We start from the raw sequence: 19,275 nt of genomic DNA, 5'->3' as shown, positions 1-19,275 counted from the left end.
AACCAGCGCCGCGTGATTTTGACTCGTGCGCTTAACCACTGAGCTAACGAGGCGGATAACTTGAAATGATTAGGCCAACAATAAAAGCATTGTCATTTCTCCTTTAGCTGCTGCTATTTTCATAGCACACGTTTTAATAGTTAATACTGTACAAAATTAATAATTACGCATACCAACAAACATTTCCTGTTACAGTTGATTCGATGAAACCTTGTTTTGGTAAATTATGAAATAAAAGTTATTCCACATAACTGATGGTTCAATTCGAATTCGAATGCGAACTGTACAAGTGAATTCTTTCAGAAACGTTTGCATAGCTTGAAAAGCAGATGTAGATAAAGGTTACAAGAATTCTCAGTTAATTAGTTCAGATATAACTCTCACGCTAAAGAATGTGTGATCAAAAGATTTGTTTTGTTTGGTTTTTCCTGAAAAAATACAATAGTTCCTTATCGACAAATGCCTATTGGAAAACAGTGCAACCCACTTTGTAACATCTTTAGTGGTCTTAATAACTAACATTACCGTAGTATAGCCAATAGGTATTTTACTCTTTTCAGTTCAGCTTATACGCACAATAAGGTTGGTCATGTTTATGGAAAGTTAATTATTACAAGCCTACAATAGCACCACAATTACAGTCCATGCATAATATCGAAACAAAATTTAGTTTCATAAAATGCTGTCAAATTGGGTCGGCTGTTTCTCAATAGATGTTTTCCTTGCTTTTGTTCGTGCTTTTTCCGCGGGGCTTTTGTATCCAGGAAATATTGGAATGTGTTTGTTAAAAAATCTGAAAACAACATGAGCTGTGATTACATCAAAATTAGTTAGGCTACTAGTTCACTTAAAACCTTATAACAGCCTGTTTCATCTCAATAGGATCATCCGAAGGAACTTTTTCAAATTCAAATAGAGCTGCTGTGATTACTATTTCTGGTTCAGCCATTCAAATAACGCAATTTTCTCATCAAAATTAAGATAGCTGTGGTGATGGTTACGTTTTCACTGAGTGGTTTTGTTTGTCGTATCCAGGCTTACACCTGGTGGTTGCAGATTTAGATTAAGTGGACGGGAAGGCAAGGAAGCCAATCTTCGTATCCACCGTCAGGCATGCTTTTAGTGTCCACCTTTAAGTGTCCTGCCAAAGAAACAGCCGCATGCTCTTGAGCGGTGTCGAACCGGCACCCTTTCGATTGCCATTCCAGCGCTCTCACCACTCGGGTATGCAGCCGGCTTCAACGAGTGGATTCAACTCACATATGGAAGCGAAGGTGTAATTTAGCCGTTTTTATAGCGTCAAGATATGTATATAATGCTACTCTATGTCATCTGTAACAGCGTGGTCTATGTCATCTGGAACAACCGGTTCGCTTTACTTTTAATCATTTAAAAAAAGATTTGGTTGAATCCCACCGAATGGAACAAGCGTAATTTCAGTGTATTTAAGGGTCTGTGACTTGGATTAGTGGTGCGATACTGATGAGCCCATCGTTATGGTCGTAACACAGTGTTTATCGCGGTTAATTCTATTGTGCTATAATACAATCAGCTGCTGAAAAACATCCAGTGAAGTAATTTGCTAGAAATACGGCTTCAAACTGATGCAGCTAACATTAATTTCCATTCGGGCTGTTTAGACAAATCTTTCTTTTCTGGATGTTTTGCCAATGTAGCCTACTCTTTCAAGTATCACTAGAGCACTGCAGGTTCAATTAATCATCCTACTTGGTGACCAGTCGAGGCGTTTGTTAACGCCACAGTAGAGGAAACGCCAAATTTGTAGGTAGAGTACAAGTACAATAAATTCTGTTCATTAATTCCTCACCAATAATAACTTCAATGTAAACGCTTTTAAACAATCACCTGTCATTCGATCCTGCTTATTTTTGCCGAGGTCAACAAATACAACTGTTCTTTATCACCAATTTAATGTGCTCAGAATTGACGATATTATTAAATTAGAGACTGCAAAATTTATGTACAAATATGTGCACAAAATGCTGCCCCGGGCCTTTGCTGGCTGCTTTATTTTTGTAAACGAAATTCACCATCATAAAACCCGTCAGAACCAAAAGAATGATATATATTTGCCTTCTACAACATCAAACTCTGGTAAGAAGATGCTATATGTTTTAATGGAGTGAAACTATGGAATCAAGTACCAAAAGAAATAAAAGAAAAGTCTTATAATGTTTTTCAATTTAAATATAAATATTTATTAAAGAATTTGTACAATGTACAATGATCACTCTTGAAACATATCATCCGCTTATTTCTCTACACAGTTTTTTTATGTTGCCCTGTGTTATTCTATTGTTAATTTATTATGTAAAGTGCTGGTATTGTGCTATATATTATATATGTGTTAATGTTCTTAATTTTGGGTCTTTTGTTTAAATATTTGGGTGGCAACTGACTTTGATGACCTTTCGGTCTTTCGCTGCCATCCTTGTTGTGCGAATTATTTGTGTTTATTGTGTTTTTGCTTTTTGTGTCTTTCTTTTTCGCCAACAAAACAAAAAATAAACTGAACAGTTAAGTTAAAAAAAAACATACCCAAGGCATTTGGTTGAAAATGGCAAGTCATAGCTTTCTTTATATTCTTTCTCAGTAAATTGTGGACCAGTTGATTGATCTCCTAAGCCAATCCATGAATCAATTCCCCGTTCTTTTCTAGTTCCTATAAAATGATCAGTTGGAAATCGACTTCCAAATGAGTAAAGTTGCAATCGACCTTAACTTAAAAAGTACCATAGGCACCTTCACAGCTGTGAATCTTCATTGAAACTGACAACACAGATATCTCGTACAGCAGACAGCGACACCATTTCAATCTTGGTAGGGTCGGATTAGTACAACGAGTATCACTGAATCGAGCGCTATGTTAAGATGTCGCAGTAAACGTTCAAAATTTTAAAAAATTAAAAAATTTTCAGCCTCTCGCAATATTTTCCATGGTTTTGATTTTTTCAGGTTTTTCAATTTTTTTCATGGTCAAAACCATGAGAAACAATACGAGATGGTAAAAAAATTAGAAATTTTTTGAATTTGAACCGGTGTAATGTCGCACACAAGAGTAATAAATGCAAAATCCATTAGGCTATAGTAGAAGAAATCATCAAGATGCCCGGAATACCAACTGCAGTAGCTATACGATATTAGACCTTAAATATTAAAAAAAAGCTGTAGTTTTAAACATTTTCAAACACGCATCAATGTATTTAAAGATCTTGCCAGGGAGCAATCACTCATCTTGTACTAGCAGGGAAAAATTCACTCAACATATCTAGATGCATACAACGACCATTGCTATAGGCTACAAGGTGATTCCTGATTCATTCAGGTACGCCTACGTGTAACGGCGTGTAACCTGATGTTGGTGTAACGGTAATCTGTAAAAATCGAGAAAGAAAAAATCCAGAAAGGAAAAATCCAGAAAGGAAATATCCCAAATGGAAAAAAAACGGAATTGAAAATATCTCGAATGAATAATAACCATACAGAAAAAATTCCATCTTGATAGTTGGCCTACAGCATTTGAAGGAAGGCCTAATTAGTAATTTTCAGTGTAGCCTACTGGTGTGTAATTGTACTGGACATTGTCTAAAAAGTGTATTTTGAAATATCAATCACATTACGAAATCAATTTTGTTTCTACCATGTCAGTCTATTCAAAACATTGTGGAGAGTTATATTTCATGATTAAAGCTTAAACTTTGATTAAGAAAAAACATCAGTGAAAAGTCCAAAACTAGTTTTATCTTTCAAAATTGTTTCACACATCATTCGGAGCATTCTCATTTTCGCAAATAAATTGAACTTACACCAACTGCTTCCTTTTTATTGATCAAAGTTGATCCGATCAACATGATATAAAACCTTATACAGTAGGCTACAATATTTTGAATAAGATCACACGTTAAAAAGAAGATTAATTTCATGATGCTGTTGATATTTTATGAAACACTTACACAATATCCAGTAAACTACAATGGCATTCCAGCCCAGTACAAATTACTGATTACAGTATTCCCCGCTTATTAAGCCCAAGGTTTACAGGCCCGACCGCTTATTAAGCCCTAAATCGTCCGTCCCCGAGGTCGGCTTCATATGTGGGGACTGCTTTTTCCGTCAAATACTATAGGCCATCTACCAGTGTAGATCATTTTTCCTGTATGGATATTGCTCGTTCGGGATATTTTCTATTCGGGATATTTTTTCTATTCGAAATATTTTCTATTCGAGATTTTTTCTATTGTGGACACTTTCCATTCGGAATATTTTTTTTCTGGATTTTTATTTACATTTGGTGTAACACGTTGTTGATCAACACTATGAGAGATCATAACTACTCTTCGTCTACCGAGGAGAGTGAAGATTTGTATTCGATGACTGGAGCAAAGATTGGCTACTCTCTAGTAGCTTTTTCGTCCGCCCCGTTAGCTCAGTGGTTACGCGCCCGGCTCAAGATCACGCGGCGCAAGTTCGACTGTGTGCACTTGAGCAACGCATTTCAGGACTGCTCTCCATTCAGCGGCACCTAGTGAATGGAATAAATCCTCGACAACAATACTTCAACAATCGGAAAACTTCACTCTGCCAATCTCGGTAACCGCCCTGCGTCAAGAGCCTCTACAAGTATGCGAAACTACCAGGTATAACCTATCAAGGCTTTGTCAGTCCGAGGATAAAGATTCAAAACCTACCAACCCGTGCAATTCTGGAAAGTATAGTCACCCCGGCCCCAGAAAAAGATAACATACGTCCCACTGAAAAATAGTTTTATCTTTCACCTGGTATAGTATTGTCCAACAGCATTGCCAAACTACTCCCTATAAACACGGATGATTGGATCAATACTGTTATAACTTGGTCAAGAACTGGCAGTCCTGTTTGAACTACTTCCTCGTTGGCTTTGCTCCATTGAGTTACGGTTAAAGACAAGAATATGCTCGCACCAATAATAAACACGTTTCTGCGAATAAAATTGCATTGAATTGAAATCAAAGATTCTTGGTTCGAACCCTCTTCGCGGCAATTGATGTTGGTAGCCTACTGATGAGTAAAACAACGAAAGCCTTCCTTAAACAATGCTTAGTAGCCTATTCTATCAACATTGGCCCAAATCCTTGCAATGATGATATACTGTATAAAAGTATGGCACGCACTACACGCGTTCAACACACTAGCATGGCATGCAGTCTTGTTTAAAATTGTATAATTCAACTAGTCGTACACATTTGGCTAGGATCGCAGAGAAAACACGATCATGAATAGCGTAGCCTATAGGCTATTTATTGCAAACCGGTAACCTAAGCATGAAGTCCGGCAAACCAAGATGAGATGCTCGTCTGCTCGTCTGTCTTGTAAAATGCTCGTCCGTGTTATTTATTTTTCTAGATTTTGCTTATAGTCAGGAAGAAAGCAAATAAAGAAAGTCCATTTATCATTGCACATAGGCTGAGATAATAGTTATTGCATACGGCTTATAATAAGATGCAAAAGTGAAACATAGACAATGAATTAGCACGCAATGAGAAGCATACAGCAAAGTTGTTTAGTCAAGCAAGTATTTTATACAGTAGAAGAATTCTATCTACTCAATTACGTACCGTTTGGAATTCAAGTCTACATAGGAAAGATACTGCAGCGACACGCCCACTATGGTACTGAAACTAAGCAGAATGAGACCGCCCACAACCGGGTCGGGAATCGTAACAAACAGGCTTCCAATTTTTGGAATCACTCCAAAAAGTGCAAAAATGATTCCACCTCCAATCAAAACCTTTTAAAATTCAAAACTTGTAACGAAGGCGATAATCAAAATAACAATGGTAAGTTACTAAAAGTAGACTTTTCCATTAGGCTACCGACGTGGATCTGCCTTGGTTCTTTTTTCCTACATTGTTTTATTACAGCAAGAATGTTACATAGGCCTACACTTTACTTTTTTAAACGAGAGACACAAATTTCATACTTAGGCTATACTTAGAGTTTTGCACATCAAAGTGAAAACATGCCATAGTTGAGAGCTGGGCTGTAGAGTCAAAGGGATGTTGGAGTGTCCGGAGTCGGAGCTGGCCAGTTAAAACCGAGAAGTCGGAGTGGTAGGCTATATTTTTTGCCCGACCACAGCCCTGGTTAAGGGTATTAAAATCCACCTCTTACCTTACTACTTCCTAACACCAAAAATTAAAACACTTTCAGTAAAGTCAAGACAATAAAAACTAACTGCCGACTTACAGCTCTGCTTCCAACTCTTGTGACATTAATTGCAGCGACTCCGGTTAAAAAAGATGCGGATCCTGCAGCATTCCCTATCATTCCCGCAAGAACAGCTGTCACTCCTTCAACCAGTATTCCTCTAATACCAGTTAAATGTTAATGATACAACAAAATGACAAAAGATTGTTGTATAACAATTCATAAAAGCAACTTTTATCGAGTGTTTTCACTTGTCTTAGCAATAACTTCACGAACCATTTTCCCCTTTAATGTGAAATTAAAAAACATAAAATTTACAGATCTAGTGGTGACCAATTTCACAGAAATTTTCAACAACAAGCAATCTTGATGTTAGCTATAAAACAAATAAAAAAAAATAAAAAAAATATAGCCTGCCAATAGCATATAGTTTCTTCACCCTTCCTCTAGTTCAGGTCTGCACAACATACGCTCGCAACCACATGCGGAGCAAAATGTTTTCAAGCAACCCACAAGATAATTCAAATCTATTTTACAAACAATTTTTGCCTCATTAATTCGATATGAAATAAGTAGCGTACGAATTAACTTTTTTTAAATACAACAGTGAGGTAGTTTTGTAGACTCCTTTGGCGGCTACCTTTAGGAAGAATAGTTTTATTTTTTTCTTCTTTGAATAATTCTGTTTTCTAATAGTCAATTTATAGAAATGTTACAACTACGTTAGTCTATAAATTATGGCTTTTCTTTTTGCGGTCCTTGTACCGTTTTTAGTTGTGCAGATTTGCTCAACACTCAACAGTCTACACTGCGTAGCCTACCTGTTGATCGCATGCGCTGGCGGCGGTGGTGCGCCAGAAGCTCTGGCACTGGCGTAGTAGTCTCCTATTGAGTCTATGATACTCGGAATAATGGCAGACGACGTCGCCACGATCCCTGCGATAGACAATTTTGGCACACCCCACTGTCCGGGATATGGAAAGCGAAACCTGCGCGACATAATCAGCATTTATTGTTAGTTAAATAGCTCAGAACAGCAACTTTGAAGACATTTTTTATTATTAATACTTCGTTAGAAAAACTTAAGAATTAGCCAGTGATGTACGCGCATACAAAAAATATTGACGCCGTCAGCATAAACGCAGACGTTTGAAAAAACATACGCCGTATGCGTCAACGTAACTTGTAAAAAAAGTTGGCGGCATCAGCGTCAGCGCATACACTAGCGCAAACTCATTTTGTTTGCTAGGTGCCAAACATTCACACGGTATAAACCACTCGTAACAAACAAGTTTTATGTTGAATTTCCACGAAGAAACACAAGCATCTGAAAGTGTTCATCTGACATTTTGCTGTGTTTTGGTTCCAATATGTCTTTGCCCATTGAAAACATTCTTTCAACTGCAGCGCTGGAAGGTATAGGTGTGTTGTAGCGAAAAAAATACATTAAAAGTATGCGTTGACGCTATGCGCTAAAAAAACGGGAAAACTTTACGGCGTAGCCTCAAGCGCAAACTATCCAAAAAAATGTGGCCGCAAGCGTTAGCGTAAACAAAAAGTCTACGCTGCAAGTCTGCGGCGTAGAATTTGCGGCGTATACGTACATCTCTGGAATTAGTCACCATTTCTTGAACAGATCACCATAAGACCTACTAATCCCAAGAATCAAACCTTTGTAATTAAAAGTGCAATTGAACTTCTCTGGGCTCTTCAACCTTATCAGTCACAAATTGTGAATTGAAATGCGTTGTTCAAGGGCACACCCCGAGAGTGGAACTAACGCCGAGTCATCTTGAGCCGGCGCGTAACTACTGAGCTAAGGGGAAGGCCATTTTTGGCAGGAAACTCTGCACACAGCAAAATCCATCATGTTTACATAGATTCAACGTCGGCAGAAGGCAAGCCTGAAAGTGAACATGAAGATTGCCTTTCGTCCACTTAATCGAAGTCTTCAACCACCGGACGAAAGCGACAACATGGGCGAAACATGTGTTTATCGCTGAGTTCCTGCTACATTCGACTGCCGAGAAACACAACAAAAATCTATTTATATCGTTTTTTTTTATGATGCTCTTTGAAAAGCATTATTTTCGGAAGACTGTCAGAATCGGTACGGGTCGATATAATTTTGCCTAGTTTATCACAATGTCTTACCATGCACTAGATGCGACAACAGACGCTCGGATGTCAGTGCGCACTTTGTAGGCGTGGTGACTCGGTTCGTCGGGTACGGCATTGGTGTAAGTGAGAATAACACACAGAATGTAAGCGCCTGCCAGCGGTATCAAAATCTGGGTAACATAAACAAGTGAATGTTCTTTTAGCTTAGAGAACTCCATTGAATTTGGCGCTCTATCTACATGCCACGATACTTACACCGTTACACGCTACGTCATGCACGCTCCGTTTTAACGGTGTCCGACAAATTGTTCGTAAAATTAATTCTTCGTAAAACAATTCTTCCTAAATCATTTTTTCGTGCATGCAGTTAACATTTGATGTACCGGTATACGAAAAAATGCTTTACGAAGAATTGTTTTGCGGACTTCATTTTACGAAAAACAGTTTACGAACAATTGTTTTACGAACAATTGCTTACGAACAATTTGCCTATAACCGTTTTAACAATGCTTTAACTGCCTCACAACCCGCCAATGCTACAACGTTCTCACCGATTGGCTGAATAAAAACTGCTTGCACTTGTAACAAAATAGCGTCATACAGAACAAAAACAATTATGCTATCATAATTAATTTAATTATTGGGCTGCGATTTTAGCCTATATGTAGAAGCAAAAGTTGTTTTTATTAAAACAAGTTTATCAAAAGTTTTATTTACCGAAAACATCACAAAAATAGGCACTTTGGTCATCTTCCATTTTCTTTGTTTCCGGCTGTAGTAAGGTAGTGAGACAGACATTTTCGCCAAGTGTTGTGAACAAATGACTATGGTACCAAAAACTCTGAAACGATTAGGTTGTATTTGTAAGGTTTGAAAATGAATATGATTTAGTATTTGCATTTAAAAGTACAGCCGGACCTCCGTATTTGCTAGGAATCGTGATAGAGACGATAGTGAATAGCATTGAAACCGCAAAGTCTCGGAACCTTCCTAAAAAGGCTTTAATTGTAATGTCTCAAACCATCTCCATACGAGAGACTATGACACTCAAACCTTTAGATACACTTTGGACTAGGTTTGAGATGGTTTTTAAATACAAGTTCAGATGTTTTATTATTAAATAAGGCAAGATCACAGCTGATGAAGCTAAGAAAGTCTATGGTCAAGTATCAATAAACCATAGTTTGGCTTACAACAATGCTATCCCCCATTGTCCTTGGGAAAAACGAGCAGCAGTAGATGTAAGTGGTATGGTACTGAGTAAGAGAGTTGGAACCACTGTAATTGGACCTACAAACTTCAAAAAAAATCCAACAAGTCCAAATGCTCCAATCAACACTTCCAAAATACTTGAAAGAGCTACAGCGCCTTGAACCTGCAAACAATGAACCTTGAACCTTGAACCTGAAAAAAGTGTGCTGCGACAACATAATATGTTGTCTATGACATAACATATAGCCTACAATGTTGCAACATACACATTCGTCAACCGGGAACAGATCTGAACTGGATATGCCACAGATTTTCCTCTATTTAGTAACGCTATGTAGCCTACTGAATCAGATAGTCTATCTGGGAAACAACTCAAAACATAATTACAGACCCGCTTTACAGAAAGCAAAACAACTGCTGTAGCTTATTATACAGCTTCATATATCCCACAAGAACCCTTCCAAAACCTGATTTGAAACAATTGCTCCAAGTCAATCCAGTAGCTAACACCGTGGACGTTGCAATAATAGCATCTAGACTGGAAGCCAAAGGGAATAATAATTTCGATTGCGTGGGTTCGATTCCCACCTTCTGTTAATGTTTTTTTTTCTTCTGCAACTGAACTGAGTGCAAGAAGGATCTTAATGACTGTAATCAATAGAGTTTATAAGGAAAATTGTCCTACCTTTCTTAACCAATTCTCCGCGGCGCAATGGTAGTAGCTGGTTTGCACGGAAAACTGTCCTATGTTAAAGTGCCTAACTGCCTATACCTTATCTTGCACTGCAAACAGGATTACCATATTGGCGGTTTTAATTCCAAATTTTAGAAACTTGACGTTTTTTTAACACATTTTCAGATTAAGATATACCACAGTTGCAACACCTTAAGCAATGGTAGTAATCATGCTGTTGAAAAAATCAGCCCAACATGCAATATCATGAAAAGCATCATCAAGATTCGGGTAAAGTTGCCTTTTCAAACCTACCGTTTGACTTTCAGTCCACATGATATTATTGCTATGTCTACGCTAACACTCTCACTTCTCGCATTCGTCTTTGCCACAACTCTGTTCCATCAACAATTGAACCATCTGTGTCGTTGTATAAGGTAACGTTTGAGTTCATGAACCCCTCTGGCAAAGGGGGTGGGCACTTATTATGAGGGAGAGCTAACAATGCGAACAGTGGGGGCAAGTGGGCAGCTGACATTCCCTGTACAACCGTCAATCTGCATCATAAAAATAAAATCAATCATTATTTGGTGTTTATTTTATATTTAGACACTGGTTTGCATGATTCTTCGAAGTCCAACACCATCGCCTCTACGTGGCGGAACTAGTAATGCTGAGGATTAACCCGAAGTAGGCAAGATGGTGGGGCACTGTAGATCAGAACTGGCAGACCTACGGTACTAAAGTAAACTCTTGGCCACATATACCTCGATGAAAAGTTTACATGAAAAAATAAAGCCTGACAGAAAAAAGAACCGAACTGTTTTAAATCAAGTCAAACCACAGATATATTTATAAATATGTCCGTGAGTCAAACAAACAAAGAATCTACTAAAAAAATATCAAAGAAAATCAACTTCAAGTTTTAGGACACGTGACTGAGTAGTATGAAAAGTATAAACCAACCCTTAAGTGTAGTGACGCAAAGTAGTGACGGTAGCAAGAGTCAAAATTATGTGGTGCAGCCAATATTATGTGCATGGCACATGTGAATAGATGAGCTAATGGTATGTGCTGGAGCACGAGCACATTTATTTTTTTTGCATATTGTGAGTTGCACATTTGAGCTTCCTGTATATTGTGAGTTGTCCATTTGAGCTTCCTCTATATTGTGAGCTGCACATTTGTCTGTATGTTTGAAATTAATTATATTTGAACGGGAGATTTTATGCTGTTTTCAGAACTAAAAGTAGTGTTGATTTGATGTTGTTTTTACGTTTCATTTAAAACTTTTTTTTAATCAATTTTACGAATGGTAATGTGGTCTGTGTTCGATTCCCATGTCTGATGTTTTTTTAATCAATTTTATTAATGATAATGTAGTCTGTGTTCGATTCCCATGTGTGATGTTTTTTTTAATCGATTTTATTAATGTTAATATGGTGTGTGCTCGATTCCCATGTCTGATGTTTTTTTTTAAAGCAATAAAAATGTAAAATTTCATACATTAGATGTCTCGTTGGTCATTTGGTATGTATACATAATCACAGTAGTTGCAATGACTACAAGATATAAAAAAGACTTTAAAACATAACCAACATATTTTTAGTAATTTACTAAGCAACTTTTTAACCTGAAATTAAAGTTAGCAAACTCATTCTTGGTTTAACATCATTGTGGGCTCTTTAAGGTTGTTTAAATTTTATAACTGTAAAGACACAGCTAGAGACCACTGCAATAGTCTAACTTCTGACAAGCAACTAATCTAACACTTAATTCCTATACTACTCAATGGGAAAATCATTTTTGATGTCACATCATTGCAGGTTCTTTGATGTTGATTTAATTTTATAACTGTAAAGGACGTAAAGTTTATTGATTGGTTAATATGCGGCGTTTAATTAAGTTCATTTTATAAAAGTTTTGTTAATTTTTTGTCGGTTTGGGTGTAGTCATGTTTTTTCGCAAAGGTGTTTACTTGTAAGAATAGAGTTTTCACTATTGATTCTGGAAGGTAGCCTATGTCTATTGGTTCAATTCCACATGAAAACTGTTTATTATTGTGTCTTTTATGTGCTATATGTAATTATTGTGATGTCGCGTGATCTTCAACCCAAGCTTTGTGAACTTCACCCCTCTAGATCATACTGTTGATAACAGAAAATAAAAATAAAACATTTCCAATTTAAAAAGTAGGTAATGTGGAATCACCAACCTTACTCCAAGTACTGTTTGCAAAATTGTGCTAATTCCAATGACAAAGAAGAGAGTTCCGATAAGGTTTGCTCTTGCCACAGCGCCTTCCTCGTCGTTTGGTACACACAAGCGTGGTGCCATGTAAAGGGGATACGCAAAGACGTGTATTGTGAATAGATACATCTGTGTGTATAGCATAAGTCTTAGTGTGCGCCAAGCTCATTGCTAAGTGAGTTGTCTGAGTACTAAGAACCACAGAATTGTCAGAGTTACTTCATCTACGAGATGCTGCTGAATGGAAAGCTTTTCTTGAATTGCAGAGCACACCCCGAGAATTGAACTAATGTCACCTGATGTTGCCGTTTCTTTGTTTTCAACGTTGAGCGTTTATACAAACTGCTCGGGACCATTTGCAGAACACAGGTGCAAAATAAACATTTTCTAAACAAAAATAAGCCTAAACCAACGCAAAGCCCTGCGAGCAGTGGCGTAGGCAAGAGGGGGGCATTGAGTCGTGGATTTAGTATTTGCTCAGTGTATAGCAACATTATTAATTGCTTTGACAATGCTATTCAAAACATCCTAATTTGGAGTACTCTACTTTGTTAAATTTCTGAAATATTTTTTTAGAACGGGGGGCATAGCCCAATCACCCTCTCTGCGTAGGCTACTGCCTGCAAGAATTCATAATTTAGCAGGGTTGTCGGTATTTTACCCAACCCAAAAAAGCCCGGGTGTTTTTTTTTAAAACCCACTTAAAAATACCCAGAGCATCATATTTGTCCAATTTTTATCAGAAAATTGAAAAAATGAACCAAAGTACTACAAGGTACTTAAAACCAACTTCAAATTAGGACTTAAGGATGTGATTGTGAAGGAAATTTTCAAGGATAAATTGAAAACACAGTGGATATTTTTGTACACAAAAATCAAGTAATACAACTTTATACTACACTAAAACTCATTTATGCAAGAAGACCTCATAGTTAAACAGCCCTAGTGCATTATTTTATTGAGTTATGCCAGCATGTACTGTGAGTGAGAAGCACTTCATTGGTAAAAAGTAGTATTTGAGGTGAAATAAGTATGAATCTACCTATTTTGCATCTTTTTTTAATAAAACCCCCCAAAAAAACGTGTTATTTTTAAAACCCATGCGGGTTGGGCATTTTTAAAAAAAAAACGAGTTTTTCTCAACCCTGTAATTTAGCCTTCATAAAATACCTGAAAACTGCAAAAAACTGTAGTATACCAAGGGGGAATTTCATTCAATCTGTATAGCAGATCATTGATGTTTCGTGTCTTGTTGCTATTTGTATTGTTTCCTTTGTTTATGTCCATCCCCGGGTTTTCTGTTCCTTGCTTACTTTCATCGTCAGCATTACAGCCAGTCACAGAGACGTCGCTTTCCTGTTAACCATAAATCAGATTAAGCTTAAGTTAATGATTCTGTACACTAAATCTTCTACAAGTGCTACAGAAATTGCTGAGCTGAGGCATCAACTCAAATCGATTCATGCTCTTTTGATTACGGCAAGTTAGCTCAGTGGTTAATCGCCCGGCCGGATTAAAATCACGTGGCGCAAGTTCGACTCTCGGGGTGTGCACTGGAGCAAGCAACGCACGTTGAGGACTGCTCTCCATTCAGCGGCACCTAGTAAATGGAATAGTGAAGTCGAACCCAAAGTCTACATATGATTCTAAATAAGTTCGCTTCTTCGACATAATAACTGCAGATTGTTTAACTTATTTACTCACTTCAAAATAATTCATTTGCGCAAGACTTTCACTGTGCAGTCTGCCTACTGTCCTCTAATGAAGTATGAGACAAATGGAGCTACGCCACGTTTTGACCATTGCGAAAACAATGCACTTTATTGCGCATTAAAGGAAGTTGCAATTTGACAGAGTTGCAATCTACTTTGTGGACTGTGGTCGAAGTCCTAATTAGATTGTGTACAGTAAAAATGTAGCACACATACGCTGCTGAAATGAAACTGGTAGTCTAGTCTACTAGCATGGAGATAAAAGAAAAAGACGAAAACGGACATTAAGCATAAATTTGAATCAAAATCGAGTGCAACACTACCAGTTTTTTTCATAACTGAAAAAATGAAGTTTGCTTTAATTTATGATTCAGTAAATTTACCCCCTCGGTAAGTGAAATTTACCCCAAGTTAAGAACCCCTGCTCTACAAGTATGCAAAACTACCAGGAACTACCTATTAAGGCTTTGTTAGTCCGAGGATAAAGATTCAAAACCAACCAACCCAACCGAGTTAGCTTCATGATGCTGTTATGTGTGTAGTATTTACATTTGATCACTTAGATGTTAGGTTATGACATGCGGTAAATACTTTGGTTGCTTTTACCATGCGTAATAAAATCATTTGAAAAAGGGAGTGGAACAAGTTCTATTTGAATAAGAACCATTTGAAGGTTCCACCGAGGGTGCAAAATTTTTTCAAGGTTACATGGATAATAATAATTGTTACTTTGTTTTCTATAATGAAAGTCCTCCATCAACCGGACAGTGTTATTGTCGCATTGATACATGTCATGTCAAGTTCGACTCTCGGTGTGTGCGCTTGAGCAACGCATTTCAGTACCGCTCTCCATTCAGCGGCATCTAGTAAATGGAATAATTCCCCGGCAACACTTTATCAATCGGAAAACTTCACTCTGTCAATCTCGTAACCGGCCCTGCGTCAAGAGCCTCTATAAGTATGCGAAACTACCAGGAATAACCAATCAAGGCTTTGTCAGTCCGAGGATAAAGATTCAAAACCAAATCAATCCCAGACTCCCAGCCTTATCCAACGCAAGTTGACGGCTTTAAATAAAAATTTAGCTAGTCAGTCAACTTGTTTTTACATTGATTTAACGTTTAGTTGATTCTACATTTATTTGACTTTTCGCATACCAGTGAGCACTGAGCACTCTTTGTAGCATTGGTAATATGTACTGTACGTTCAATTTAAAAAATACATCAAGTTACGAATCTGAAGCTACCCGGTTGGTATACCGTCTTCGAGTATATCGAAAGCGGACAGTTAAAACTTCTCAACAGGAATGGAAGGTCCAAGTTAATTTGGTTTTCAAAGATTTCAAAACTTTGATATTCGCTTAAAAAATTGCCATGCAATCCAGCAGGCCAACAACCTTTACAGGCTTTTGACGAATCTGTTAGGATGGAGTCGCTGCTAACTCTAAAATTGCACGGTCATTATGCGACACATAGAAAATATTATAACACTTAACCTTTAAACTGATGTAATTTCTTGACTACTGTACAATAATCATTAAAACAATGATTTATAAATTAAAGCTTATTTTTAGATGTCATGTCATTTTAAAGGGCCTTTGTCGTCACAAAGTAACCAATGTGCTTAAAAACTCAGCTAGCAAATTTCATCTTTTTACATTGCGATGTCTGCAGACGTTGATTCAATGTAAAAAAAGACTTTTGCTAGCTGGACATACGCAAATGAACAGCAGTGTCACATATCTTAATCTTGTCAAAAAAACTTACTTCAACAAATGAACTGTTAGTTACTCCATTATTGGACGATAAAACGTGGCAATTCATGTTTGACTGAAATGTTTGCACCTGACCTCTTAAACACCACTAAAATAAACAGTGTTGCTGATGTTATTGTCTCAAATTTTTTTACATGTAGGCAACGTACATCTCGTAAGATATCGCACATAAAAATACTTGAACAAAGCATAAACATCTGAAAATCAAATTGCAAACTGGGTGGAAGAGGGGTGAAAAGATCCTACCGACAGTCTGATGGCTGATGGTTCAATCCCTACTTAGCGAACGCGTCTTTAAAGGCACGATAATCAATCAATGGCGTGGAAAAATGGAAGCAGCTACATCAATTTATGTACAATATATCACTTCCCAGGGGTTCTATCCACTTTTAGAATTCGGGAAGGGGGGTGATTTTTGGACAGCGGGCTAAAATCATCATAGTCATTTCAACAACAACTTTCAACTTGTCTTAGTCATTTCAACCACTCCAATAAGTGGGGGGTGATCACCCTCCTCACCCCCCGTAGGATAGAATTCATGTCACTCCCCTCTGTTGTGGTGCATTGACTTCTACACTATTACATTGTATTGTACCTTGTGTAATGGTAACATTTAACAGACTTAAAATAAAGTCATCATTATATCACTATCAGTCCGAATTATTTAAATTCTTACTCGATACTCTGAACATGGTGTACCAAGACAGATTTCTGAGAAGTCGGTCAAAAAAAATAATGATTTTACTAGTTTAATGCCCACATTATAAAAATTGTGGGCCAGTAAATCTACACCAAGGTTGGCCTTTTTTTTACATGCGGGTAAATTGTTTATTGCTGTTTTCGTAAAGTGAAGCCCAGTGATCGAACAACACTATCAAGCTAAACGGCACTTAAAACAAAACAAGGCAGTAAAATGAAACCACACTTATTGCTTGGTTCTCTACGATAGTTTAGGGAAGGAAAAAGTCAGATGTCTGGGTACAAAGACACAACAAAATCGAATAAAGCTGAACAACCTGAAGCATTAAGCCGAAGAAAATTGGGCCTACCATAAGAAACTTGTATCTATAGTAGTAACGCTTTGTGAAAACTTGATATCGGCCGAACAGCTGGCTAGGCAAGAGGTTTGGTTGAAATAAGTTAATATCACCATTGCGAGTCAAAGTTAATCTTAGAAGTTTTCATGCGTGTAAAAGTAGGCCTATAAGTGATTTAAGTTTTAGGCTCACAATACCCATAATCCTGCATTGATTGTAATAGTAGTAGTAGGCATCCTTCCATCTTTTCAGATGATGGTAGCACTATGGGTACGGCAGCTTCTCATATGGCGCTGAAGTCCAATCCTGGCGTGGCAGTCTCGTCCACAGTTTGGACATATGAAATCAGAGGAGTTCTGAGGCTGCAGTCTCTCTTTTCTTCTTTGTCTTCTTTGTCTTTGCATTGATTGTACAGTTGAGCAAAGCACATAAAAAAACAACTTTCCGCAAACAGATTTCCCCTGACAGCAAAATCCCTCATTTTTACATTGATTCAATGTCTGCCGACGAATTTTTCAGACGGATTTTGCTGTCTGGGTCAGTATATGGTCAATTTCAAGCAGCATCAGCACTTCTGGGACATGGCATCAGCGAAGAAGAATGTGAAGAAATTTGCCTGAAGGTTGCTTCCTTCAATGGTGAACCAGTGGCAAAAAGAAAACAACAAAAAAGCTGAGCGGACATCAGAGCTACAACCTGAAATCTTTTGCTGCTGCTGTTATGACAAAGCAACATGCATTGGGCTCTTATTTATACCAACCAGTCAGCGTTGCAACAATGGCAAGATATTTTAACAAATAAGCGCTTTGATTAGCTTTTTTCTTTCCACATTAAAAGGTGAATTAAGTTCTTTACAGTCATAAATTTTGGAATGACATTATATAGCTAAATAATTGCCACAATGAACCATTTAAAATCTGCATCCCTGCAACATCTTGAACAAGTTGACGAATTTTGCAGTATGAACATTTACAAACATTAAATCAACTTTTACAAGCATAAGCGATGGCTAGGCTTAGGAAACAATACAGGTTGAAAAATTCGTTCTTTTTACGTTGAATCGTTGTCTGTGATTTTTTGCTTGCTAGCAAATCCGTACAAACTTCGTAGACGTTGAATCGATGTAAAAAGGACAGACTTTTGCTACCTGGGTAATGTAAACAAGTTTGATTGAACATAAGTATTATTGCCAAACCTGTTTATAATTGCCTAAAGTGACAACTAGTCTGTTTTGCTTCTTGACCTCTATTGAAACCGATATTTTTCATTAACTTTTCCAAATCAAACATGAATGTAAACAGATTAGTACTTATTTTTCTATTTATATTATTTAGCTTTGAAAAAAGAGATAGCAATTTCCTCTCCTAGTATTAAACGAGATAATGTTCACTTTAAGTTTGTATGAAACTCGTTTATCTTTTTTACGTGATAGATTAAAACATTTTTTGGATGAGGTTTCCTCTGTAATCTGAACGATATTTGCAAAAACTAATGAAAGAGTTCAATGTTTCAATTCAAACAGTTTCATTTATTAGGTGCCAAATAATAGTTTTTTCGCTCAGTTTTTCTTTGATCTGGTAGTCCAGAATTATGTGTCTGCGCTATTTGCATTGAAAAGGCAATGGTTTGTTCCTAAGTTGTGGTTTTAAAATAAAGCATCTTTCGAAGGATCAACTTCGGCTTTCAAACGCACAAGAAAGTCCTAAAGCCGCCTTTATGGCGGCGAAAGCTTTATCAATAAATTGTACAAGCTTCTGAACCTGACTGGTTTTGTTTACTTGTTATGTTTAATCGTTCGGTTGCATTCTAAATAAAGGATGCTTGTATAATCTTTCATCCTCAATAATATCGAAGAACCAGAACAGAGATTAAGAGATGTAAGCTCCTGTTTCTTTAATTAACTTTGCCTACTGTATATTGGCTTTTGACTTTACCACCGTTTGCGCGAAACTTATGAATGTAGCCGATTGGCCATGCAGAACGCCATTTAACTTACTTCAGACTTTATATTAACCTTGTCGACTGCATAGCCGAGTGGTGAAAATCCTGGCTTGACACTCGAAAGGGCGCCAAGTTCGACACCACTTACGAGCATGTGAGGCTGTGTTTTCATTGGCACGAAGATTGGATTCATTGTTAATCTAAATCTTCACCCACTAGGCAAAGCCTGAAAACGATACATACCCCAGTAACCCAAGGGGGCTCTACCTCTTTACTTTTTCCAATGATTTAAAGATAAACCTTTCAATGATCCATTGCAGAAAAACTTAACTAAAAACCTCACTATTT

The 19,275-nt window shown here is 37.3% G+C and overlaps 1 protein-coding gene across 1 annotated transcript; it reads right to left on the bottom strand.

The window, feature by feature from the left end:
- Positions 1 to 224: 224 nt before the first annotated feature.
- Positions 225 to 19,120, bottom strand: LOC145764409 (solute carrier family 23 member 1-like). The gene is made up of 13 exons (XM_082576025.1): positions 18,983 to 19,120; positions 13,634 to 13,819; positions 12,429 to 12,592; positions 10,584 to 10,770; positions 9,522 to 9,703; positions 9,046 to 9,169; positions 8,362 to 8,498; positions 7,029 to 7,196; positions 6,247 to 6,367; positions 5,616 to 5,788; positions 4,797 to 4,978; positions 2,560 to 2,683; positions 225 to 793 (listed from the first exon to the last, which is right to left on the bottom strand). Exons 1-13 carry the CDS (start codon positions 19,118 to 19,120, stop codon positions 673 to 675), a joined length of 2,007 nt encoding a protein of 668 aa, XP_082432151.1. The 3' UTR covers positions 225 to 672.
- Between the last annotated feature and the right edge of the window lie 155 nt (positions 19,121 to 19,275).

The sequence above is a fragment of the Aplidium turbinatum genome, chromosome 2, assembly GCF_918807975.1.
Source record: "Aplidium turbinatum chromosome 2, kaAplTurb1.1, whole genome shotgun sequence".
Taxonomy (NCBI): Eukaryota; Metazoa; Chordata; class Ascidiacea; order Aplousobranchia; family Polyclinidae; genus Aplidium; species Aplidium turbinatum.
This window is presented reverse-complemented; position numbering and strand designations above follow the sequence as displayed.